We start from the raw sequence: 26,779 nt of genomic DNA on the forward strand, positions 1-26,779 counted from the left end.
AATGACAGCATGGACTATAGTCAGCCCATGGACCAGATGTTTCTAACTCCCAGTTTTGTTTTTTATGTAAAATCCATTGAAAATAATGAGAATTTTTTCCTCTGACCCTGGAACAAAGTTCTAAACTTGGCAGCAATGGCTACTCATTGAGGAGCTAAAACAAAACCATCTTATTTTCCCACATCTGAGGCAAACAAGAAAATACTTTCATTTGTTTTCCTCATGTCTGAAATTACCTTTTTATTCTCTTAGGAACAGAGTCTTTTAAAGGGCCTCTGATGATCTTTCATTAAACACAGTGTAGCCTCACATATAAACAGTTTCCTAATTTCAAACAAGAGATCATTTATCAAAAACACACCTGTTTCCTTGATATTAGATATCTATAAAAAATTAATTCTTAATCTGTTTGAAGTATATACTTAGAATTGTCAACAGAACAACACACTGAAAACCTTACTTTTTCTTTTTGATATGCATTAAAATTTTATTCTATCAAACTCATGTATTTTTCTTTCCTTGGGGGTCCAGTCTTTGCCACTGGTTTTTCACAATGTGTGTGGGAGTGATGAGGCTCCTGTTGCATGGTGCTGAGATGAAAAGCATCAGTCACCAGGCTCAAGTGTACACAAACTGTAGGGCCATGAGTCAAAAATGCTGGAAACCACAGGAGGACAAGTGCTACACCACTAATCTGTGATGCATGCACTTAGGCCATGGCATGCATCAGATCTTACCCAATCTCTATCTGTCACATTAAAAGTTTCCAATTCAGTACTGTGAGTTTTATGAACTGCTAGATATGAGCAATGCTCTATGTAAAAAGCTGTTGGGAACTTTCAGGAATATCTCCATGTTATTAGAACATTTCCCTGCCAGAGGTTGGGCTGTGCACATGCAGCATTCATATTTGGACTCCATTCACTAGCACATTTGCCTACATTTGCTGCTCAAGAAATGAACTGGTGAAAGAAAGAACACTTTTTTCAGGTCATTTTGAGAAGAAGATAAATAAATAAATAAATAAATAAATAAATAAATAAATAAATAAATGACATCTCATTTGCAATCAGCATTTACTCCAGAAGGGAAGAATCTTGAACAAGTGAACTTGTAGCATACCCAGATAGCTAAATGCACCTCTACAATTAATTATACTGTTTCATATGTGTACCATCTCAGGCAAAATGGAATAGCACAGAGACTCTTTGTTTGAAAATACTGAATAACTATTGAAAATACTGAATAACTATTGAAAATCACAACTTCCACATCTCCCCATCTTGCCCCATCTGTCACCACCTGTTTTTCCAAGAGTTTGTGCATTGTAAGTAACTACAAAGAGATCCTGCAAGCAGGGTATGCACACCTTTGAAGCATAATCCTCTGCATAAAGGGATCCTGCCCATCCCTATCTCCTAACTGCAATAAACAGGAGATCTGAAAAGAAACTGTAAAAGGGATACCTCATTGGTCTGCAGCTTTACATGGCTTTAGGGAAGTCAAGCATGATGCTGTGCTGATCCTAACTATTGACTCTGGGCTAAGCATGATATATTAATAATGACAACAACTGGTAAGGAAGTACTCTGAGCAAAGTTTTTTCCCCCATATCCTGTATTTGCTCTGGATACCAAAGTTGCAAACATATTAAAAGACTGAAGGAACCTAGAACTGGGCTGTATTTTTACAATTTTTGAAACAAAATGCATGTGAGAGGGGCCACTATGACAAACAGCTCTACTTTCCAGAAAAAAGGTTCCTCAAGCATGTGGCAGTGCTCAGTGCTTTGTAAGATAAGGCACCTGGGGGCAATATTCCCAAATATTGTAGTAGTAGTACTCTATTTTCTTCCTGTCTATCTGACTTTGGAAGACCGAAGTCTGAAGAAGCAGACTTGGAAGAAGAAAATCCCAGAAGACTAAGAAATTAAAATCTCAGATCCTGTGAAAAGTGATGATAACTAGGGAATTTGGGGCCTGATGAGATTTAGGGGGCTTGTTTCTATTTTCATCCTTAGTGTCACAGATTTTTTAACCCTTAAAATACTAAGAATATGCTTACTCTGCAGCTCTTCATTCATGAGGAAGAGGAAGGAATATGAATTCAAATTCTTTCCTGAAGAAAATTTGACATATATATATATATGAATGTCTAGTTTTTCTATCAAAGTCATGTATTACCAAAGAGAAGGGGAAAACTCTCCAAAGACTTTGACCACTGAACTCTGTCTGCCATAGAGATCAAGCACAGGGTGCAAACCAACTAAGAATCTGAGAGAGAGCATTCCAATGAGGTAAACTGCATGTGTCCCTCCATGCATGTATGGAATGAAATTCAAAAGTGTTGTTGTAGAAGGTGTAACAGTAATGAGCCTGGTTTTTAAACTTGTTCCAGATGCTGGATACCAGGACCACTAGAAGTACTTTATTATTCTTACATGTTGATATAAAGCATCATCTGATTTCAGGCTTCGTATTTGGAGAAATATGGCGAAAGGGGAAATAATTCCATAAGGCTTTTCTATTCTATCTTCCAGGGAAGACAGTTCTTCACATACTATGTTTTCAAACTGTGGCCTGTGAATCAATGATGATTTGCAGAAAACATGCTGATGATCCACAGACAGTTGGTCAAATGTTGATGGCTCTTCTCCATGTTTCCACATGCTACATTCTTCTAAAACATAGCTAATAATAGATATATTAAATATTTCTCTAATATTTTTCTTACATAAGCTGAATGGTATGTACTACTCATTGTAATGAGATTTTAATAAAGGTAGAATAATAATATGGGCAGCAGTTTTCTTCTTCAGGAAGTGTCTTAAGACATGCTTGCTCCATTCCCTGGATGTGGTGCCACAGGACTGAGCTGTGCTCACCAGCAGCTTCCACGCTTCAGGTAAATGCCAGCTCTAAACTGTAAAATCCAGTTAAAAACCTGAACATATGAAACCCTGATTTGCATTTTGGGGAGCTTTAAGATGAATGTTCTGAAGAAAAAATACTTGAGAGAATTTAGAATTCCATATAGGCATTTACATGGGTGTACCAGGGAACAGATGTTGAGCCATAGATATGATACGTATTGCTCATGGTGATGTATATTAAATTATACTCACCAGCCAATTTGTTTCATTTTGATCATTACAGATAAAATTATCCCATACCTATCCAGGTTTTTCTCCATTTCCTAATGCCTATTGTAAAAATAAGACATTTATTGCCTTCTAATGTACGTAACTGTCCTTGTAAAAATGCGTTGTCTTCCAGCAATATATTTTGACCAGTACATAGGGTAAAATATCTCCGTGAGAGAAGGGTGAGCATATTTTGTTTCTAATTTCCCTGACAGTGAGAATTGTCATTTTGATTCTCTGATGTGCCTAGTCTTCTCCTCTGTTGATTTCGTATTTTTCATTTTAACCAGAAAATTGCTTTCTGATTGAAATTTTACTAAAGGAATCGCTGCCTGATAGAGAAAACAAGTAATTACTGATTTTTGGGAAGATACTATTCTGGAAGTCTTATACTTTGGCTGAGATCTCGTTACCAACATTTAGATATGAGCTGTCTAATAATTGTTTTCATTTCTGCCTATACCTCTTGATGCAGTAAGTATTAAGTCCATGTGAAATGTTAATATTATAAACAATAATTAATAAAACCTACTTTAGGAAGGAAAATAATTTCTTCTCAAAAGAGAAGGGTAATTCTAATTTCTCCATAATTGCTACTATTCCCTTCAAGAAACACTGCATTGCTATACCTTAAATCAACCCACATACTTTTAAAGCTATTTGTTTGGTTTATGGGTGTTTTAAGTACTTTGGGAGGATAAAATAGTAAAGGTAGAAAAGTTGCTGGATTTTTTCCATGAAGATATAAATAAATTAAGAGATTAATTTATAATTATTAATAAATGGAATAATAAACGGAAAAGTCTATGAAAATAATATATAAATCTAAATTTTTATGTTTAGGAAGAAGATATTAATCTTCTGATTTGATGAGCATGAATTTGTTCTGTGTGAAACAGCTATATTCTTCAGTAAGAACTGAGGAATATAGGATGAGTAAACATATAAAAAGCATCCTTTAGGAACTAATCCAACTGTAGGACCCAATACAACACTAGGAAATAACCTGCATTGTGAAGACAGCTGAAAAAGAGATGGAGTTTCAAGTAACAGAATTGTTACCAAGGCTGAAATTCACAACTGTACAGAGGGTGAAAAGGAGTCCTATTCCATACTTGGAAAAAAACCAGAGAGATTTGATAGTGAAAAGTGGGCTGAAAAATAAACAAGCTTCCTGTTTGATCATAGTTAAATTGCAAATATCAAGTGTGTGAAGCATCAAAATCTTCTCCCCGTGTGTCGTATGCTGTCAGAAATCTCTGAACAACTCTTCTGAGACCCACAATTTACATTTGGGACTCAAACACCAAAGAAAAAATTTCTTATTGGCTAATCTGATGGCTTTCAGAATCATATCTTTATGGGGTTTGATGTGAATGCAATATAAAATTCAAACAGAAGTTAGAGCCTGTCATTTTGGGGTTTTTTTGGAGATGAAAATGAACATCTCTCTCCACATTGTATTAATGTATTCATTTTTAGGCTGCAGCTGAGTATGAAATTCCATTTCTTGATCACATAACACTTCAATATTTGCCAAACACAAACTATTTAGATCAAAGGAATGGACAGTGAAAAACTGATAATCAGAATATTTTCTGGAATCCTTTATGAATCAGAGTAACATCTGTGGGAATTCCCAGTATGAGGAGCTCATTTACGCTCCTCTGCTCTTCTGCACTGTATATTTGGGTATACAATGGACAACAATAATGTAACAAATAGCAATATGCAGTTGCTTTTTGCCATGGATGGGCATAGATGAGTGGATCAAGCTAATTCAGTATCTTTGGATTAATTCTTTGGGTTGATGTTACACTAACTGGAAACACCTTTATTTTTGTTTGCATTTATCCTGTTTGACTTCTGAGGTTCACAGGAAATATATCTGCTCTCAGCAGGCACAGTGCCTCTTCCTATCTTGTTGCTTCATACTTCAGTAAAACATGAGGCACAATACTACCATTAGCCTGTAACGTGCACTTAACTGGGAGATACCTTGCTCAGAGATAAGTGTAAACATTCCTAGAGAATTTACACAAGACAATTCTTAGAACTAGATACATTTTCATATATATTTTCAAAGTAATGTAAAAAACTCCTGGGTCAGCTACTCATCTTTTAAATATGGCTCTGCTACTTTGAACTGGCCTTCTTGCATGTATTATTTACAACGCCTTCTATTTCTGTCTGCTGTGCAAAGGAAACAAAATAATTTAATTACAAACTCCCAGCTGCTTTCACATTGATAATTAGAAAGTGGCTTTGTCAAGATCTTTGATCTTTATTTAAAATGTAAATGCATATTCAACTTTAACAAACTGAAATTACACATAAAATCTATCCCTTTAGCAAACTGTCTTTAAGACATTTTAATGGAGAGAGACTGATAAAGTGAATATTGCTGCAGCTTCTCTGTTTTGAAACTCAGGCTAACAGTAAAGAAAGGAAGATATTTTTTATTAGAAGGGATTAAGAAATAAAACATATTTAATTTACTCTCCACCAAAAACCCCACCCCTTCAAGTGTGAATAATAATGACTAAATATTTTTTCTGAGATTGTTATAAACTTAAACAAAATAAATCAACGATAATATCTTGTTCTTTTTACACACCTGTGGTGGCCCACTCAGCAGCAGTCTCCTTGGGTGAAAGGTGTCCATCCTGCCCTCATTTCTGTTGTTGTAATCCATATGGATTGGCTTGGGAACCGTCCACTGGCGGTAGTACAGGGACTGCTCTGTGCACGTCATCATCTTGCTCATAAGAGGACGAAAAGAGCTTGCCCACATAACAGAATGGTAAGGCAAGAGGGAAGAGGATTTGGGAAGTCCACTGCTGTCTGTAGAAGTAATAATGTCATAAACCAGTTTGGGCAGGAAAACTATGGGAGGCTGTTTTGATGCTTTGGTCATGGAGCATTGAGACGTCTGTAGGATGAAGGAGTTATGAGTATGTGCAGAGGAACAAGAAGAGGAGGAGAAAGGTGGGGAGGATGATGAGGTGATGGAGACTTGAGTAGTTTTTATGTTTTGTTTCATATCCAGCTGTTCAGTTACTGGTGGCAAGTGTTTGCTGATTGCTGTTTGTGCCCCCTTGTCTACTTTCTGCTTCTGCCTTTCATAGTTATTTGTAGTTTCTTCAGTGCTGTTACTTAGGGCTTGGGGAGGGGATGACTCAGTGCAGAATGCTGTAATTAGAAGAAAATTTATATTTCAACACAGTGCAACTATCTCTGTCAATGCCACAGTCAAACAAAACACAACAAATAATCCTCTTGTTACATTGTCCAGCAAACATTGCTCCTATTCTTGCTTTGACCTTCCTTGTACAGGCAGCCATAATGGGACTAGTTTGTAGTATTTGTTTTAATGCAGAAAGTGGCTTTTAAAGCCCTGAAGTAGCCTAGGAAAGATGTCAGTGATTGCTCTGTCCTCTATTTCCCTCATACATTACTTGCTGAAGGTGCTCACCAGATACTTTAATCACTCAGGACAAATACAAAATTACTGAAACCATTGTTTAAATGAAGGAAATAAGTATTTCCAGGCTATTACCCCACCACACTACAGAAATGTCTCCTCAGACTGACATCTAAAAACAGTCCTCTGAGTCAGCTCTGCCCTGACACCCATGTCTGTGTCACTGCAGCACTTAGGCTGATCTAATAAAACCTGGCAGCCCTCAAGCACCTGGTGCTACATAATGCATTAGTGCAATCACACAGCTTTGGGGCAGCTCAGAGAACACACTGAACTCATGAATGTTGGCTGGGAATGTGATGCAGATACACCCTGCAGGTAATTGCAGATTTTCTGAAAGCTGTATATTTTTCCCCTATATATATTTTAACTGTTAAGATTTATTGGAAGTTTAACACATGTTAAATGGTTTTGAGCATCTTTAATGCTTAGTGAAAGAGGGCATGCAAATATTTCACAGTCTTTAAAGTAGACAGAGAACTGCTTGTGGAATCAGTCTACACAAGGTATAAGAAATATCTGCCAAAGGCTGAACATTGATTAAACCAGATTTCCTCCCATGGTGAAAAAAACCATCCTGGTCCTCAAAAAAACCCCACATTTTCAATGGGTAAAAGTCAATAGTTTCTCCTTATTCCAATAAATAGTAAGCTATCCTCTGTCTATTAATCTAAAGTACTCAGTAATAGCCATTAGCAACATATACAACAGTGTCACCAGCACTGTGAATGGTTGCAAATAACACCAGTGTGACAGCCCTCAAAATACCAGCACAGAAAAAAGAGAAATAAAACTATTTCTTTAACCACAGATGTACTGAGGGCACAGAGCCATGGGCAGACCATATGGAAGCACCAAGTTTGGGCACCCCGTGGCATGTTAACTTTTCAAGCAAGAAAAGATCCTATTCTCTATGTTTCAGAAGTCTAATCCCTATATTTTCTAGTCATCTTAAGTGATCCCATTAAAACCTTGATAAAAACCTTAGTGATTTATGCCTTTTATTACTTATCAAATAAGCTAAGGTCTCTTTTATGTCCTAAACTTAAATTAACAGAGATGATCTTATGGTCTTACTGGAAGCTTTTGAAGAGAGAGATGAAGATGCAGAGTCATGGGAACGTGATCTTTCTCTTTTCATAGGACTTCTCTTTTCTGAAGTAGAACCTGTTTCATGAATGACAGTAAGGGAAAACAAAATCAAAATATAATTTAGGTAAGCCTATAAGTCACAGCTATATTGTCAAAGTAAGGAAAAGTACAGAAGGGTTTGTGTGGGGTTTGTCCTCATCCTGACACTGTTTCCAGTATGGAGAGTATCTGTTCCCACCACAGAATATTGGGTCAGCCTACAGTCTAATTTACCTATGCTGAGCTGCAATAGCTTCACAAAAATCAGTGCTGCAACCAGGTAATATCTAGGCCTGTCTCAACCACGGCTTCTCTTCTAGCCCATGTCTTACATTCTCCACTAATCCAGTGCCAGGGAAAGCAGCAGACAACAAGCTCTATTTTGTCAGTATGTTTTGAAATTACCTCCCACCCCACACAGCTTTATGGCCAGATTATATCTCAGCTTTTGGTGATGAAAATCCTCAGGTGGATGGCCATCATTCACTTGAGATCCCTAGCTCAGGCTCCTAAGTTAAAATGCTTGTTTCTATACAGTATTAATGTGATAAACTGAGACATAAACACTGCCATCAGCAAAATTCGGCTGTAAGCTTGTCTCACATGTCCTGAGTTGGACTCTGGATGATCATACCATACTTCATGGACTAGGAGAGAGCCTTAGACATCACAGGAGCCCATGTGACTCAGATCACATACAATCTCAGCATACTTCAGAACTGCCCATTGCAAGGAGTACCCATCACATCTACTGAACAGGCAGGCATCTACTGAACACAGTATGGCCCCAGGTATTTAATTTCTCTATGAAGAGTCTATATTGGATTAAAGAAAGTATTTTTGTTCAGCTTGTTCTGCTGTCATTTTCAGTGAGTAAGAACTTCCTAGGTGAACTTGGAAGGTAGTTGGGTTTCTTCCTCCTCATAGTATAGAAAAGGAAATGAAGGCAAGTTGTTTGAGATTTAAATAATTTACAGGGATAAAAATCCTTTGTTTTCCACAGGCACAATAGATAGTAAAGAAAAGTGCAAAGAGCTCATAAATAACTGATAATGTCTATCAATTATAACTCAAAAAAACCCCAGAAAGTAATTGTTCCTGGGTACATTATTGTTGGTTTTTACATATTTGTATGTTCTCAATTGATTTCTTAAGAAATTATGAATTCACAAACTCCACACGATTAATTTGAATTCATGGGCATTTTCAAGGAGAACTCAGAAGTTTCTATGTGGAGATATATTTTCTATCCATACTATTTAACACCTTACAAGCTAGGGACAACTCTGCTGTTTCCTTGAAAGGAATCTTTATCACTGACATCATTGTAAGGATAGGTTCAGTAGCACCAGGAACAGTTTAGTTGGAGCTGCCACTGAGGGTAGGGATGCAGTCACTGCTGCTGCTTCTCAGACAGCAAATCTCACCCTTCCCTGCTGGGAACAGTGAGTGTAACCTGGTGCTCCTCCTCGAGCTCCACTTCGTGGCTCTCAGAACATACAGGGCAAAGGAGGAACACAGGAGGGAGCCAGAAAACAGAAAGAGATGAACAGCAGTAGAACTGCAAGTTAAAATGCACCAGCAGCAGAAGGGTGAGAAAATAGAGGTTCAATGAGATCAAACAAAACTAAGGAGCAGAGCTTACTCAGTAAGACTAAAGTGAGAAAACCTCACCCATACATTTCTGCTTTTGCTAATAATTTTCAATGATTTTACAACTTCTTTTATTACCAGTAATAAAAAATACCTTCTGTTGCTATTTCTTCATCTTCATTGTCAGTACTGCTTAGTTTCTCTGGGTCACTTTCTAATACATCATTCACAACTGGTTTCTCTGTGTGAATTTCTGAGCTCACAAAGTATGCTGCCAAACCAAGTTCTTGCTCCAGGCTTGTCCGTACCAAAGAAGATGAATTTATTAAACGTAGGTCACAGTATCTCAGTGATCTGGAGAGAAACAGGAGGAGCTGCCATGAAAACTCACTGTGATCTACTGCCTTATCTCTTTGAGAAAAACAGCCAAAGGGGAATTTTTTCACAATTTGCTTCAATGAGGGATGAGATAGAACACAGTATTTTGTGCTTAATAAGTTTACCACTGTGGTGCATACACTTTTCTTTCTCTAAACCCAACTACACAACTTAATTTACTGCACTGAACAGTAGTGTCTTCATAAGAAAAAGAATAATCATTTGGATTCTAAACCTAACGCACACAGAATAGGATTCAGTTGATCATACAAAAGCATTAATGCCCCAGGGCATCCTGTCTCTCTTCCAGCTGCCATTCCAGAAGGCACTCCACACATCCTGGGGCACACATACAACCATCATCAGCAGATTTCTCAGCTACCCTAAGAAACCTAAGCAGCTATACTTCTTTTTTTTTAACATACCAATTCTTTCCTCTCAACTGGGATAACTCTCATAATATTTTTGGAGCTATTTACATCTTGCTATAAACAGAGGTTTATTATCAATTATATGGAGTTTGTATTTATGATATAAAAAATGGCCAAGACACACACAGTTAATCTTTGGCTATTTGATAAGCAATGGGTAACACTGCCACTGAGAAAAGAGTGGATCTTCTTACCGTGGCAAAGACTCCCCTTGTGGATCCATCCCACTAAAAATCAATATGCAAGGCAAACCTTCCAATTCCAAATAGGTCTGTGGCCTCCAGTCTACATCCTCAATCTTCTGCCAGATCTGTACAAGGTAGAGAAACCCTGTTGGACATATCTATATGTTGGACTTATCTATAACTATATAATAGTTTATATATATATATTTGAGATATATCTGTATCAAATAAAAAGACAGAAAGACATAATTTATCATCCATTATAATAATCCACTCGTACAGCGGAAGAGAAGCCACACAGCAGAGCCAAATTCAAAACAGAAAAACAGATAGCTCTTACAGTTTCTAGAGCATTACAGGCAGCAATCTGCCTGCTGTTAGTCTGAACACATTGGGACAGTATGTTCCAGCCTGAAAAGCCTCCCAGCTTCCAAGCTGCATAGATAGCACTGAGACCAGGGCATATGACAAATATGGCACAATGGAGAGTAAAGCTGAGCAGGAGTTTTGAGGGAGAGAAGAGAATACAGAGGCTTCCTGAGGCAGATAATATATGGAGGTCTGAGTCCAAGGAAGACAATAAGCTAGAAATTAGACTTTTTCTCCTTAGAGGGTCAGGAGAAAGTTGGAAGTGTTCAACACACACCATTGTCCCTATTTGCAACTCTCTGGAGTCTCCCACTCTCCCCTACAGCTATCAGTTTTCCTGGTAACTTTATGAGAAATCTGACAAGTCCATATATTGTTTGACTGCTCAGCCTCAGGCTATATTGCTTTACTCACCAGTCAGTCCTTCCTGCTGTAAGACTGATCTAGAGATAAGGAGTATCTATGGTATGATCAACAGTACAACAACTCGCCTCTGACATCTGCTCATGTTCCCCTCTATACATGTCAGAGAATATAATCAGGATGTGACTCAGAACTAATACTGATTTTTCAGAGTAAGTGATGCCTAGTTAATAGCAGAATGACATCAGCATTAGGCTCTGGATCTCAAATGACTTCATCTAACATGTATTGGATCAAACAGAGTAAACAGTATAACATATATATATATATATATATATTTCAACATATTACAACATTCTAGAGGAAATACATTTTTGCTTTGGTGATCAGAAGATGGTAATTTTATGAAGAGCATACGCTTTTTTTTTTAAACAGATGACCCATGCTTCTGGACTTAAAGGATATAAATTAATCCATAAACCAAAACATGATTCAGAGAGCATAAAATCCCAAACTGTGAACACTAGGGTCCACAACTACCCTGGATCCATAACTACCATCACTGATCAAGCAAACAGGTCTTCCTGTCCCCTGCTGGTGACAAGAATAATTTAATTATCAACTAATCATTGATTAAAATCTTTTTGCACTGTGATGTTTTAGTGAGAAAATTCAGCTAAAACTGAACATTTTATTTGGCTTTAGATAAAAGCATTTGGCTTTAGATAAAAGCATTTCAGCTGTTTGTGAGGGTTGCTACTGGAAGTCAAGTGCTACCCATATTAAATACTTCACTGAGCATTAACCACAGGCAGGACAGGAAAGGTGTCACAGACAGCATGTGGAAAAGGTAAAAGTCATGCTCCTCACAGCAGTTTTTGTTTTTACTTTAAGACTCCACACTTCAGCTCATGGCTATGACTGTCACCAGTAAAGTCTCCCCACCTACCCATCTGAGGAAGCTTCCCAGCACATGCCATTCTGCAATTTACCTTTAATTGTTCCACAAAGTGCTTCCCGATTGTGATTCCCGAATTAGGATTTCCCAGGATTATTTCAAAGTTATCTTCAAGGGCTAGTCTTTCCCTTACATTATACAGACGTTCATATGCCACTGCAGCCAGAGGGATGCATGGAATTCTCAACACCACCATGAGGCCATGGCCACTAGGACATTGCCTTGAAGAGTTTATTAGATTTTGGGTGATTTCCAGAGTTTCAACTGAGGTGTAATTCTTCATCTGAGAAAGACCACACACTGCCATCATAGCTGCAGAGTAGTGTTGGATGAGGACAAAAGTCCTTATCACTGCACTGTGTAATCTGGGGAACCTGAAATAAATGGTGAATTAAAGAGTATTAAAGGGTGACATCAAAAAGCTGTTTTTTACAAAATACAGTAAACTCGGGATTTTCTCCTGTAACGAATCCTTTGTATCTAGTATACAACAGAATCTCATCAATTGCAGTTGCACAGTATTTGCATCATTTCACAGTCAGAACTGATGTCTCTTCATTTCTCTTCATTAAAGATTTACTAAGCAAATAGTCCAGTAAAGTTACATCACTTAAGTTTATCCATACCTTACTGCTGTTACAAAATTTATCCCACAATATTAGCTGAAGCACTCAGTAATATCATCAATCAAAATGACATTCTCTTATCAATAAGAATAGTATTCTTAATTGTGCGCCATTATTTAGGGGCAGAGAGAGATTGGGTGTTTCTCTTGTTTTCTTACAGAAGCCCTGAACCAATTCACTCTTGTGTTCAAGAGGACTGAATATGAAGGCAGCAACCAATGAGCACTCCAACTTCCCAAGGCCAGCTACACCCTGTCTCAATCCCCAATTTATGGAAAGGAGATCCATGGATATCCAATAGCTTTCTGTGTTCTGATTTTCACAGAAATGAAACCCAGGTGCACAGTAAAAGGAGTGCTTGCTATGGCTTACTCAGAAAAGTGACTATGGCTTGCTCTGAAGCTTTTATTTCTGATTTGTATGTACCTGCCACAGGGATATATCTGACTTCTCTTTGTGTTCCAAATGCAGTATACTCAAAATCAAAATCAGCCAGGGTCAGCAAGTGATAATATCGGACAAAAGTAATAACACATTTAAAATTATGTGATGATACAATAGTAAATTATTACAATATAGAGGAGTTACAGGTCACAACAAGAACACATTGTAAATTGGGCAAAGCAGTGTGCATGCTCACAGTAAGAGACAGCCTCAACTGATGGCACTGCAGGCCCAGTATATACTAAATACATAGGAGAAAATAAGAACAGTTGAAATGCCTTGTGCATATGTAAATGATGTGTAAGACAGAGAGAAGTAAAATAAATAAATAAATAAAATGGTCTTCTAGCTAATAACTCAAGGCCCTAAAAAGGACTTCCTAAGTTTCCCATGTTAAACAAAGGAGGGCCCCATACCTCTTTCCCAAAGCCATGACCATTGCTTCAAAAGAGCTGTCGTACCGAAGCAGTGGGATGCTGTGTCCAGAGAGGGTGGACTCAATGAACTCTGACAGTCCAAAGTATTTCTTGTTTTCATGGTATAAATCTACACCCTAGAGCAAATGAAGCAATAAAAATACTAGGACAAAGTCTATCAATAATTATTTACAAGTGATTAATCATTGGTATCTTGGTATACTTACAATCACATTCTCTAATAAACATACATCTACTCAGACATATTAAAACAAGAAGAGAAATAAACAGAATTAGTATTTTGAGAGAATGAAAATTTGACCCAATTTTTCCTCATTTCTTTCTCTCTCCCCACATATCCATACACACAGACAGACCAGCTATATGGACTAAATATGCACATATATGAAGAAAATCCATGTATGTACATATATTTATGCAGTAATGCACTAGAGACAGAACTGAAGATGATTTCCATTTATGTAGCTCAAAAATATTTAGCAGAGCTGCTAAGGTTTATGGAAAATATAAAAGGAATAAAGAAAAAGAAAGCTAGAAAGGGTAAGAAAAGGAAAAATGAACTTGCCACAGACTGAACAGGATGTCATGCAAACTTCACTCTTGTTTACAAAAATCATGGGGACTTCACTGTTTTATCAAGTACATAAATGGAAAATAACTTATGAAAAGCTCAGAAAAGCACCTCAAAGCATCCATCTTACATTGCTGTATGAAGAAGGCCAGTGGATCTCATTGTAAGGGCTGATATGAGTATGCTGTGTCTGCAGCGCGTAGGGGAAGGAAGTCACATGGAGGGTCACAATATTTGGTGCCTCTTTCACCTCCCTGCAGTTCAACAGTCTATCAACAAGTCCTGTTGACAGTTCTGTTTGAGGATAAAGGCTGTGCATAGCACTGCAAAAAAAGAAACCCAAAACTCTCCAAAGTGATCAGCAAAAGGGAATACTTGTATCAGTGGAGCAGCTTAAACCTGTACGTGAAATCAAAGTTAAAGGAATTTAGGACTCTTCTTTTACCCTGAAATTGTTGCAGAGAAGAAAATGCAAATTATTTCGCTGTAAGTAAAAATTTCTTTGAGTCTGATAAGCTCTGTAACTAGCAAATCACCAATCCCTTGCCAGAATATGAGAGATAAAGTAGGAAAGGAAGCTAATGTGGAAGTTACCAATAGACACATAGTTCTGTAGTTGCTTTGGTCAGATTGTTAGTGCTGCCCTTAACAAAGGATAGTTCTAACCTAAAAGAATCAAAATAGAAAGGTACAGATGATAAGTCAGGATGATAGAAAAAGAGAAAAAAAAGAAGAATCGGGTTTTTTTTGAGCAAATCACAGTATCACAGAATTCAGACAGTCAATTCCTTGCTCCTGTGCAAAATTTCAGTCCAAATTCATGCTATTTAATTTTTGGCATTTAACCTGCCTATGTATCTTTATTAGATATAAAACAGAGTTAAGTAGCAACATAGGTACTTCCCTACCACTCAAGGAATAAATGAATAAATGCCTCAAAGGCTGGGACAGCTGTAAAAGTCCATGTCAGTTCCTAAGACAGGGGAGCTGAACAGGAAACCCCCAGTTTCATTGAAAGTCATCATTGTTAACCAGTGTAAAAGACAAGACCTCACTTCATTCACAAGCAAGATCCCAGTGTTTGGTTTCAGAAACACTACCACGATCCCAAAGTTGGAATGTGTTGGTGTTTCTGGAGTTCAGAATGTTTTCCAACCTCACCAAGAGCCTCAGAACCAGATAGCAAAAGCAGCCCCACTTCTCAGCAGGCAGGTTGTTAAGAATCTATGGAAACAGAGCTCTGTGAGGGAGGAGGGAAGCAATGAATTATGTGAGTGAGCTGATGGGGAACTTGGTAAACACTGGACAGGAACCTCTCTCTTTCCCTCAGAACTCTACCTGGCATCACTGAGAATCCACAGAAACTTTCAATTCTTACAAATCAGTGATTTTGGATAGAAAAGAACTGCAAAACTTCCAGTCAGTTTAAAAAATAGGCAGCAGTGTTGGCTCACTAGCTTTCTACTGACTGGGTTGAGGTTTTGCAAATTTTACAGCCCAGAGAACAATAACAGAGAATGAGAAGCTCTGTGTACTTTCACAGGAAGCTTTCCCCTGAACAAAGGACAAACAGCTAAAAAAACAATAGCTGTGGCTGAAAGTAGATAAGAATGGGGAGCAAAAAAAAGCTGAAATGTTCCACTGAGGCGCAATATAATAAGCAGGGTAAGAATAAATCATGAAGGACCTTAAAACATATTTATTCAATGCATGGGGAAACAGACTTAGCAGAAAGATGCAAACAAAGATGAAGGAAGGGATTAATGTGAAAACTAATCCTGAGAGATAATGCAGATAATACTAATTTCTCTAAAAACAAGTTACAGTTTTCTTACCTCATTAGATCCCAGTGTGCGTGATCATGGATTAGGACAAACAGTGTGTGTGGATTCTGCATGGAGTTTTGTAAAAAGATTTTGAATTTAATTTGGGCTTCTGCATCTAGTTTCATAACATACTGTTCCACTCTCTGCTTTGTAAGGTGTTCCTTTTCTAATCCAAGTTCTAACAATATACCTAAGAGAACAGAACAAGTGTCAGTATTTCTGGATATGAATACATCTAAGAATGTTGTGTAAATCTAAAATAAAGCTAACTAATGAGCACCTGAGTGCCAGAGATGAAACAAAGTCTGTTGGTAAGTCACTTCGGAGGGTGGAACACAAATCAAGAAATCAATTTTCTCGAAGGAACCCAAATCAAGATTTTGAGTGCTGGAGTCAGCAATTGAGCAAATATGAGACAGCAATTTCTGAGCCACTGCTAGCTGGAACGGACGAATTTGATGTCGTTCAATCTCATAACCTGGAAAAAGGCAAAATTCTGTTTAGATATATGCCCAAAGTCTAATCTAATGTAAAATGTTAAGAGTCTGGCAAAGAATAACTGATCTACTCTTTCAAGTATTTTGCTTATTTACAGAAGTTTATTTATGAAAATCCATAGCGAATAGAAATCTTTTGCAAAGAAATCTTTCTGCATTTGGACTTATTGGTCCTGTAGAGTGTCTGAGACCTGAAAGTAAATTTGAACAATAGCATTCTGTTACCAGAGAAGTACAACCTACAGCTTCAAACACTGTAATACCCGTGGAATGAAGCAGAACATCCATCAGTGTAAATCTGAATATTCCAAGCCATGAGTTGCAGTTTGGCTCAGGACCTTTGCCTTCTGGGCTCTGCCCAGAGGGATCTCACTATGCACCCAGAACTTGGTGTCCAGTGCCCTACTCTGTTACTTCTTTAGAACATCCTCCTTACTTACTTGTACACACAGCTGTTCCAGCTCCATTCACTGCTGTTGGTTTATTCGCTGAAGCAGAAAGTGATGAAGAGATGTGCCCTTGGTTTTCTTGATAAAATTTTTCCAGCAGAAGATCAATGTCACCCTCTGTCAAATGGAAGGGATAATGGAATAAACATCCATGTTAATAAGAGCTGCATTTCATATTGATTTTATTTTGTAGATCCTAAAAACTTTTTATATATATATATATATATATATATATATATATATATATATATATATATATATATATATATTTGCTAGCTATCCTTCCCTTGGCTTATTGGCTGTTTTATACAGGAACCCTGTTGTTATTTTCTATTGTATCTCTTTTACAGAGTATCACTAGTAAAATGAAAACCAGACCAGAGAATGACAAACCATCTCTACAGACCAGCTAGGACATTTATGGAATGTGGTAGAAAACTAACCTCAAGGCCCTGATGTAAACCAGCAACAACAATGACATGAAAGTGGCTTAGTTTATGTTCAGACCATGGATCCATACTGTTCATTAACAAGGATTACAGGAAAGTTGGGAAACATCTGATAAACATTTTTAAAACTCTAACATTTTTGAGAGACAGAAAGAAAAATAATTTCTAATACAGCCAAAATAAAAACATGAGTCAATGCTGGAGCAAGCAAGGTATATTTTATTGAAGTATTGAATATCTGCAAACATACCCATTTCTATAGAGCAGGGGCCCTACTTAGAGATGAAAGCTATGCAGAGAGTACAATATGCCTGACCCAGGCATTAGTATTTTCTCAGCAGCTGAAAAGATGTTTGAGCATGTCAGCAGTGAGCTCAGAAAGGCAGGGCCTGTCCTGTGCAGAGCAGTCCAGTGAATATGGGTGGCAACTATTTTTAGGATGCCCATTTACTTGTTCTGCTACACAACAGCTAAACAATAACAACTAAACAATAATGTTGCTAAACAATAGCAACTGCAGAGACCTCTGTGACTCTCTGTGACTCTCTATGGTTCTCTGCTTTTGAGAACCATACTTTGAAGATACTAAGAGAAACAATACATAACTACAAGATGATTTAAGGAAAATGAGATTCCCTTAAGTGACCACTCAAATATCATGACACATTCAGAAGGGTTCTTGTGATCTATTTACCAACATGATGTGAATGGCAAAGAGGACTGTGACATCCCATTAATCCTGACAAATATGCTGCATTTGCCCTAGTTGTGATTTAACTTTCCACAAAGCCTGATCTATCTCCAGATAATCCTGTCCTCACTTAAAAAATGGTCCAGTCTCTCTGCAATTTTCCTCTCTGTCCCAGGCATCACAATCAAGTTTAAAGTATGGTATGTTGGAGGGGCAAATCTCACCTTTCATAAAATAGCTCTGATCTATTCTGTTCCAAATGCTTAGGGCAAAAGAACTTATACATTCATATGCATATGGACTTATGTAATGTAAGGATGGATTTGCATAGCTAAGAATAATATGTTCAGCTGTTTGCTGGCCTATTTTTATGAAACCAATGGATTTTAGAAACTGATGCTTTTAGGAGGAATTTCAATTCAACTGTACTTTCACAACTTTGTCCTGCATTTTTCATGTATTTCTAATAGTGTCTTCCTTCTGGTAAGGAAATGAGCACAGGTGTTTTCCCAGACTTAGAAGTTTCAGAGATTTGGAAACAACTCTTTACAATCTGTTAGGTACCTGGGCAGAGTGTGCTAAAGAAGGACCCCAGAGTTTCCACCTTCCCTGTGACCAGCTGATAGTTAACTTCTTTTTGATAGTCTGAAGGACTGAGCATGCTCTCAGACAGAACTCTTGCCTGATACTTTCCTAAAAGACAAAAAAAAAAAATTTTGCAAACTCTTCAAACTGAAGTTAAGAATGTTCTCCTAAGTCATAATAAAAATACTCTACAACTAAATGAATACCATGCATACAAAAATGGCAGAGATGAGTCTTTTATGTCTCTAACACATATATTCACCAGACACATGTAAAATAGATTCATGTTTTACAATTCTTTCTATTTCATTCCCAGTTTGGAAAGTATTTGTTGATACAGGATATAAAAAGACCATATAATATTGAAAGGAATTGCCAATTATCCTACAATCACAATGAATCTTTGAATGGCCATTCAGATAATTTATTTAACTGTGAGCAGGTTGTTGAAGGGAATGCCATTGAAAGACCATCTTTTAGAAGCTAAGGAAAGGTTCCCTGCAGTAATATCCCAGTTGCACAGAGCAGGAGTCCTTTATGCACTGTGTGTGCTGTAACTCACTATTTCTTGTTTGCAGCCTTGTTGGCTGAGATGCTTTGGTGAGAAAATGGGCCATGCAGGCAGAAGGTGGTTTGCTGGGGAGAGACCCAACTGTGCAGGGTCAGCTTGGCTTCATCAAAGCCCAGTACTGGTTGGCCAAAGCTCAGCTTTGTGAGGCAACTTACTGGAGCTCCAACCAAAGCCCTCACAGCATGAACAGCTCTGGTTTGCCAGGAGATACATCCTTGGGATATTACCTGTTATCACAATGCAGGAGTCAATGGCTCGGTTCCTGCTGGCACATATGATCACCACATAGTTTGTCTTTGTTAATTTTCCTTCCATGAGGAGCTTAAACATTTCTGAAAGCCCTTCTGCCAGGGAGTAGCTGCACTCAATGATATGGACACTGTCATTACAGGAGCTGGCTGCCAGCCCTGCCAGCCAGGGCAGCTGGGCCGAGGTCACCGGGGTGATCTGGCTGGGCACCTGGGGGAAGGGCTGGGGAACAGCCTGCTGGTACTGACGGATCTCACACAGGTGGGACTCCCGCCAGGAGCGCATGAATATCTGCTCCAAATCCTCAATCAAAGGGACCTGGTCTGCAGCTAAACAAAAAAATGGGAGGGAAATATTATGAAACAATTAAACAAAACTGTTGAATTAAAAACTTTTTTTTTTAAACTATGCTTTAGATTTCTTCATGCATGACTGTTGCCTTTAGTAGAGGAAAAGCAAATTTTTCATTTTGAAATGCCTTTGTGATACTCAGATAAAGCGGCCCGAATCTGAACCTGAGTACCAGTAAATAGAAATATTTAAGAGGTTGAGTGCTGCCTGTCTCAGCATAATGTTAAACCACAGATTGTCTGCAAGAACACTGAATTACAGCTCTTTTCCTTAAATTTTCATTGCTGAGGTCCCAGATGCAGAAAATGAACATTGTATGTTTATAACTCAATCTGTCTGGCCTTCAAAACATAGTCACTTCTTTTTGTTCCATAACCGTGAATGAAAAAATAATTTAATATCATATTATCAAAGACTCATATTTAGTACTGCCCTAATATTCCCCTTCTCATTTGCCTGCATGTAATACATTCAAGGTAGTCTATCTGGATGTGGAACAATCTTACCTAGTTGAACAAGGTAGTAGACAGTCAGCAACAGCTGCATTTCCTCAGAAATAGGCTGTATTGTGGTTGCACCATATTGTTCATATGCTCTAGATAAAGACTGTGAATTTCTGTAACAGGTGTATAGCAAAGGACTCACTATCACATCATTAATGTTCCCACAGAGATATGGGAAGTTTCCATGACCTACAAAATAAATGTATGTACACATCACATTAATTTTGTCATTTTTCATATGTGCATTAAACAGTTTTAGTAGTCACCCTCTTGAAATGGACAGTGTTTAGGAGTGGGATATATCTTTACATCTCTTGCAAAAAATAGAGGCCTTATTTGGGGTTGGGGGGGTTTACCTTTAAAAATAACTGGTTTTGCTTTACAGATTTTCAGCAAGTTGTCAGGAACTGAGACTGGTTCTCCCGAGCCCACCATTGGAGAGGAGGCTGGTCCCGCCAAAGCAGAATGTGGTAAAGATGACAGGCTTCCTCCATCTGAGATTTTAGACATATTATTACTGGAATTAGGTCTGGTAATGATTTTCTCAAAGAGAAGTTATTCAGCATCATCTCACACCCACATTTGGTATCAGTATTAACTGCTTTTTGTGGCTCCATCAAACAGCTCATGACCTGTTACTACAACCCACACTATTATGCTCAGCGTCTTGGAGGACTAATTATGTCACTGCAACATTGCACATATGCATCTAAAGATTCTGAAATGTTTATAAATAAACATTTATAAATAAACAGTTCCAGGTAGGAATGCAGAAATAGAGAGACCTATGTGATATTGCATAGCTGTGATTACACATGTAGTTATGATTTGTGAGTTCTATGTGATATATTTAGTTTCACTCATTCTAAACAGTTTTTATTGCTATAGGAAGAAAGAAAAAACCAAGATTCAATGTTTGCTCAGGCATAATTTTTTTATGGTAATTTTAATATAAAAATAGTACATTAGAAGAAAATATTTTGGGGAAACTGGGCTTATTTCACTGCATGACACTCTTGTCTGTATCTAGGCTATAAAATCCAAGTGCCACGAATGTTATGACAAATAATTGAAACAATGAGCAGTACTGCTATCATGGTCCTAAGTTATTACACTAATTTTAATATTCCAAAGGCGTTTTGGTGTCTAAAAATGGACCCAGGTATCTGTTGGTATTTGTTAATGACTTGGTGACTGGAAGCTAAGGAGAGTTAGGCTCAGAACCTCAAAATCAATGGAAATAAAGCAGCAAAGTGAGCACAGAGAAATCCTTTGTATGAATCTGCATGTGTCTTTAAAATAATGCCTCTTTCCCCCCATTATTTTCTGAATCATGAGAAAAAATCATTACTTTGGATATAGCTTACCATTTTTAATTCTGTTTGAAGCCTGTGGATTGAGCTGCAAGTTCCAAGTTTCAGTGGATGATGGAGATTCTGGTGACCAACCTTTATGGCGCTTTTTTGGAGGCCCTGAATTTGTTAATGTGCCTAAATGTTTCAGAGAAATATTAGAATAAAATGTATACAGGTTTGTGCATGGTAATTCAGTATATTTTGATAGACTGAATGTAGCCTGCTCAACGAGTATGGTAGTAGAAATGGTCAAGTCTATGAATATAATAATTTTGTGTGGTTTATTTTACTTTGTTGTGTCCTGTTTAAATTTCTTGGAAATTTCTGGTGCAGAGAACTCCTAGTTATCCAGATTTTCCTTATCTTATACCAATGCTTTCTCTCTATAAGAAAAATACAGTATAAGTACAGTAAGAGATAGACTAAGAATCCTTAAAAGTATTAAGATTTTGAAGTCAAGACTGTGGGGATTTTATTTTTATTTCTGAACACATGACACAATGTTACATGTAACTTACTGAAAAATAATATTCCCTAGGGTTTCAGAGTAATAGTAACAAACATCTGAGTTCTTTTCAACAATTTCCTCATTTACAGGATTTTTGCCACTTCTTGCTGATTCCATCTTTGGTTTTATGCTATTCCATATTAACTCCTATCAAACTACTTCTACACCTTCCTCCTACTGATGAATAGCTTCAATTTTTTTTTTTCTGTGAAAGCAATTTTCTCACAGTTTCTCTAGGAGATCCTGATGACTAACTTCTTTAATTTTCTTTCATTATTTTCTTGTGTCTCCTTGTGCACTCCTGCAAACTCCTAGAATGAGGAGCCTCCACTAACATGAAGTATTTCCAATTATTGCGAGTCAATGGTCCTCCAGGAATTGTTCAGAAACTCACAGGATTGAGCTATTTCTGTTTCTGGACATGACTACACCGAGGTCATAACACTGCTTCACCCTGCCAAGGCTGTACCTCCTGGTAGAATAGTTAGTCCCACATAAAATGCAAGGCAACATAAGAATTTAATATAAAAAGTGTGGGTTTAATTTTGAGAAAATTGTTTAATTTTATTTATTAAAATTAAAGATACCGCTGAGGCCTTCAGATCTAGAAGACTGTTCCCTTGCAGACCCTCAGACACAGATTTCCAGTGACTTTGTCCCTTACACTTTTGCCACGTGAGGGCAGCCTTTGGCCATTTTACTGCTCATCCTTTCACTTTATTTCCTGGCATTGCCTGGGACAAAGTCACAAGATACTTAGAGGAACACAAAGGATTTTTTATTTGACCGTGCTGCGCTATTTCGTGCAGGTATGGTGATATGTGAAATTAATCCTTCTGAAATGAATTAGCAATAATGTGCTGCTGCACGGAAAAAAGAGATTAAGAGCCTGAATGGGCGGAGAAGGAGAATTTGTCTGTGATGCCAGGAGGGAAATTTGGGAAGACTTATCCTAAAATAGAGCTATAGTTCATCTCTAGCCATAGTGAAACCTAATTTTCTTCCTTAAACAAGCCAGTGACACAGTTTGTGACAGAAAACAATTAACAAAAATCATGATAATAATGCTACAGTGAGGACAGCTTATTGATATTGGAGCCAGCTGCCAAAGTCTAGCTCTGCATCTCAAGGCGAACTGCAACAGTTCAATAGGAACTGCAATAGGAATGATCCTATGAGTGATTCCTTATAAATATTTCTTAATTCCCTTCACAAAATCTGTTGGTGTAATCTATGCAAACTGACACATTCCTTAAGAACCTGGATTCAGAATCTGGTCTGTGTCTCTATTAAATTAATGAACTGTAAATATGAAGAAAAACTTCCAGCTAATATTATGAACTGTAACAAAACTGTGGATGAAACATCTAAAGAATTTTTTTTCCTGGAAATTAATACAGAAAATGGTATTGTGGTCAGAAAGGACTTGGAAGGGAATGGTAATTTCTATTCCTTCAGGAAATTACAATCATGACATAATTTGTTCAATGCTTCTGCTATACACACAGAGTTTAAGGTTATTAAACAACAAATCCATACAGATACCTAACACTGAAGGTCTTGTCAGAGCAGACAGGTTATTTTTCATTAACTGTTGTTTAGGTGATTCCTTGCCATTATAAACTGCTGAGCTGAATGCAGCTGTTGAAGGGATGTGATCTACGGCTGCAGCTGACAAGAAAAAAGTGTTCACATTAAACATTTCTGGGTCAAAATCCTCAGCTGATACAATAAACCAATCATTTCATCATTTGTTCTAATGGAACCTTTGGGATCTGTTCAAGAGTGAGTACAATGCTGAATGAAACAATCCACTTCTGATCTTCTACTCCCAATTAAGCGCCTGAGCAAAATCTGATTCTTCAATTAAATGCATATGTCAGAAGCTGTAGCTTCTTTGCATGACCCTGGCTCTTACATAAAGTTTACTCAAGAGCTAGGCAAAAGAGAGCTGTTTAAGATTCACTAAGCCTCCATCCCAGTCTAAGATTTTTTGAACTATGCTGCATAAAAAAAAAAAAAAAAAAACCAAAAACCACAGGAGGTGTTCTCAAGGCTAATATTTTTGTAATTAATGTAGCTTTTTTGTAATATCTGAGGAAAAAAAGGCAATCTGTTCTCATAAAGAGATTGGTGATTTGTTCTGGAAGGGCACTAGTATTCCTGATCATGACTATTTAACAGGCTTCTATCACACACAGAGAGTATACAGAATATAACCACTACAGAAGTGCTTCAGCCCAGCTCCCCTCCCCTGTGTAAAAACCCAGGAAAAACCTGTAATAGTCACAAGACACTAAAGAGCTGCTTTTATTATGAAGAAGCTCAGAGAGATCACTCTAGTCTCTGTCATCTCTCACCTTTCATTTATGTCAAGTTAATGGAAAAGCAAAGGTCACAACAAGAATTTTTAATACAAAGAAAGTTACAGATACTGACCATTAGTTTGTTTTTTACTATTAAAGTCACTTTTCTCAGCAGAAGAAAAAATTCACAAGCTTTTAAGCTGATGCCCATATACTGTCTATTTTGAAAAGGATTCTAGTCATAGCATAAAATAGACTGGATCAGACAAAAAAAGCTAAAATTACCCTGGATACTGTAACAGTGGTCATCTGTGACCAGACAAGTGACAGCTGGAAAAACACTTCAGACATAAAGCCTTTTTAAAACATTCTGGTTTGGTTCAACTGTGAGCAAGCTGCAGAACACCTACTCACTATTTGCCAACCTTTTATACATGAACCTGATGTGAGAAAATGGACAGTGAGAAGCCTTCAAAGTACAATTGCTTTCTTTGTTCGTAATAGATCTCTAATTCTATTCAACTTGTTTGATTAGGCAATGTGCTTACTTGTTTGTTTGTCTTTGCTTTCACACAAGTACAAGTACCCAAATACACAAGCACAGAAGAGTTAAGTGGCAGTGGAACCCCAGTGTGTTTTCCTTCCAAAAGGTACCTGTTGGCTGAGTCCCAGCTGGAGCACTGGGATTTGCAGGTGGGAGAGGCTCACTGGAGGTGCTTCCTGAGAGGCCTGAGCTTTCTGGCAGTTGGAACAAGGTGCTTGAGCAGGTACTGGTTGAAGACTGCCGGCCTCTGAACTCTTAACCAAAAAAAAATAAAAGAACTTTCTTTATCTTTCTGATAATTTCACACATGAATTGCTTAGAGGCTGCAGCACTTGGAACGAAGGAACCAATGCCTTCAGACATGCCAGTCTCATATTAGGTCAGACAATGGCTTTTACAGCTGCTCCAGCAGTCACCTGGCTTTAGAGAGTCTTTCAAAGGATCTCTCTTAGGCTTTACACAGATGCCAGACCCTGTGATAGTTAAGCTTGGATGATGAAAACCAGAGCTCCAGGAAGACAGCTTCATTATCTTACCTGCCCCTTTCCAGCAGATTACAGATCCTTTGGTCAGAGCTCCCTGTGCATTCCTGACCAGATAATACTTTAAGTGTTTCTGTTTCTTGGGCTGAGTGGTCAGTTTAAGATTAATGTGATTTGAGAATTCTGTAAAGTAGCAGAAACCCTTCTTGCCGCAGCCAACACAATTGCCAGAGAAGCCTGATAAAATAAACAATACACATAATCCAATGAGATAGATGGGTCACTATTAATAACATTCAAACATGACTCTTACCAGAGGAAAGGCTGTATTTCGGTTTGGTTGGGTTTTTTTCCACAGAGGGAAATTTTTTTTACCATTTTCCTCAAAAATAGTATTTACACTTTGTACAGAAACCATATTGCACTTCGGGTAACAGACTGCAAAAACACAGCCCCACATTTAAAAAACAAATAAAATGGACCATATTTTTCATTTTCTCCCATAGAAAGATATCACAATTCCTATTTATTACCTATCTGTGAAGTTTCTGACTGAAGAGCACTGAGTCAATTGCTTAACCCCAGCCCTATTCATCACCACAGCACGTACATGCTTCACTTCTCTTTCAGTTTTCATTGACATCATTCAATTTCATGAATTTCACTTCACTCAATTCAATGAAACATGCAATTAAGTCTCAAGAAATTAAGTATATTTAACCTACTATATTTAGATAGATCGAAACACATTTAAGTACCAAGGTCCTGCTACAGACACTATTTTAGAGAAGAGAAAATTCTAAAGCATTCCTGGGCTATTAATTTAAAATAGCTTTGTCAAATCATGGCTGGACTGTGTCAGCACTTCACAGCAGCTGAAACTATTTATGATTACAGGAACAAAGTGTCTGCAACTTTATAGACACAACAGAGACACCGTCCTTCCCAGTAAAGCTTTTTGTACTCAGGCTTGATGGGGCATTTCCAGGGATCCTGCCATTTCCTCTCATTCTGAGATGCACAGCCTGGGCCTCAGCAAGGGGCTCATGTGCTGATGTCATTAGCATCGTAAATAAAGGGCACTGCTCACACAGCTGCCTTAAGGTTCTTCTTTCTTTTGTCCATTTTACAAAGTATTTCTTAAGACATTTTCATCTTCATCAGACTAATGCAACTACCTGAAAATACTTATTATTATTATCATCCTATACTGAGCAATTAAAAGATAATCTTCCCCATGGAAATTTTCTCTCTGTTCTCTACACATGACCTGAAGTATGGCCTTTCCCTTAATTTTATTC

At 37.6% G+C, this 26,779-nt stretch overlaps 1 protein-coding gene across 1 annotated transcript in view; it reads right to left on the bottom strand.

Moving 5' to 3' along the window:
• The window catches only part of GREB1 (growth regulating estrogen receptor binding 1), a 54,530-nt gene that overhangs the window by 16,985 nt on the left and 10,766 nt on the right, over positions 1 to 26,779 (bottom strand). The window contains exons 4-21 of the mRNA XM_084203368.1: positions 25,533 to 25,715; positions 25,107 to 25,250; positions 23,692 to 23,817; positions 21,651 to 21,773; positions 20,640 to 20,777; positions 20,287 to 20,472; positions 19,408 to 19,758; positions 18,589 to 18,717; positions 16,876 to 17,001; positions 16,219 to 16,416; positions 15,948 to 16,128; positions 14,243 to 14,435; positions 13,521 to 13,657; positions 12,069 to 12,408; positions 10,354 to 10,469; positions 9,505 to 9,704; positions 7,704 to 7,793; positions 5,760 to 6,334 (exon numbers count right to left, since the gene is read on the bottom strand). Of these exons, the coding sequence (XP_084059494.1) occupies positions 5,760 to 6,334; positions 7,704 to 7,793; positions 9,505 to 9,704; positions 10,354 to 10,469; positions 12,069 to 12,408; positions 13,521 to 13,657; positions 14,243 to 14,435; positions 15,948 to 16,128; positions 16,219 to 16,416; positions 16,876 to 17,001; positions 18,589 to 18,717; positions 19,408 to 19,758; positions 20,287 to 20,472; positions 20,640 to 20,777; positions 21,651 to 21,773; positions 23,692 to 23,817; positions 25,107 to 25,250; positions 25,533 to 25,715 (3,536 nt within the window). The remainder of the gene's footprint in view (positions 1 to 5,759; positions 6,335 to 7,703; positions 7,794 to 9,504; positions 9,705 to 10,353; positions 10,470 to 12,068; positions 12,409 to 13,520; positions 13,658 to 14,242; positions 14,436 to 15,947; positions 16,129 to 16,218; positions 16,417 to 16,875; positions 17,002 to 18,588; positions 18,718 to 19,407; positions 19,759 to 20,286; positions 20,473 to 20,639; positions 20,778 to 21,650; positions 21,774 to 23,691; positions 23,818 to 25,106; positions 25,251 to 25,532; positions 25,716 to 26,779) is intronic.

Source organism: Fringilla coelebs (genome assembly GCF_963513975.1).
Source record: "Fringilla coelebs genome assembly, chromosome: 3".
Taxonomy (NCBI): domain Eukaryota; kingdom Metazoa; phylum Chordata; class Aves; order Passeriformes; family Fringillidae; genus Fringilla; species Fringilla coelebs.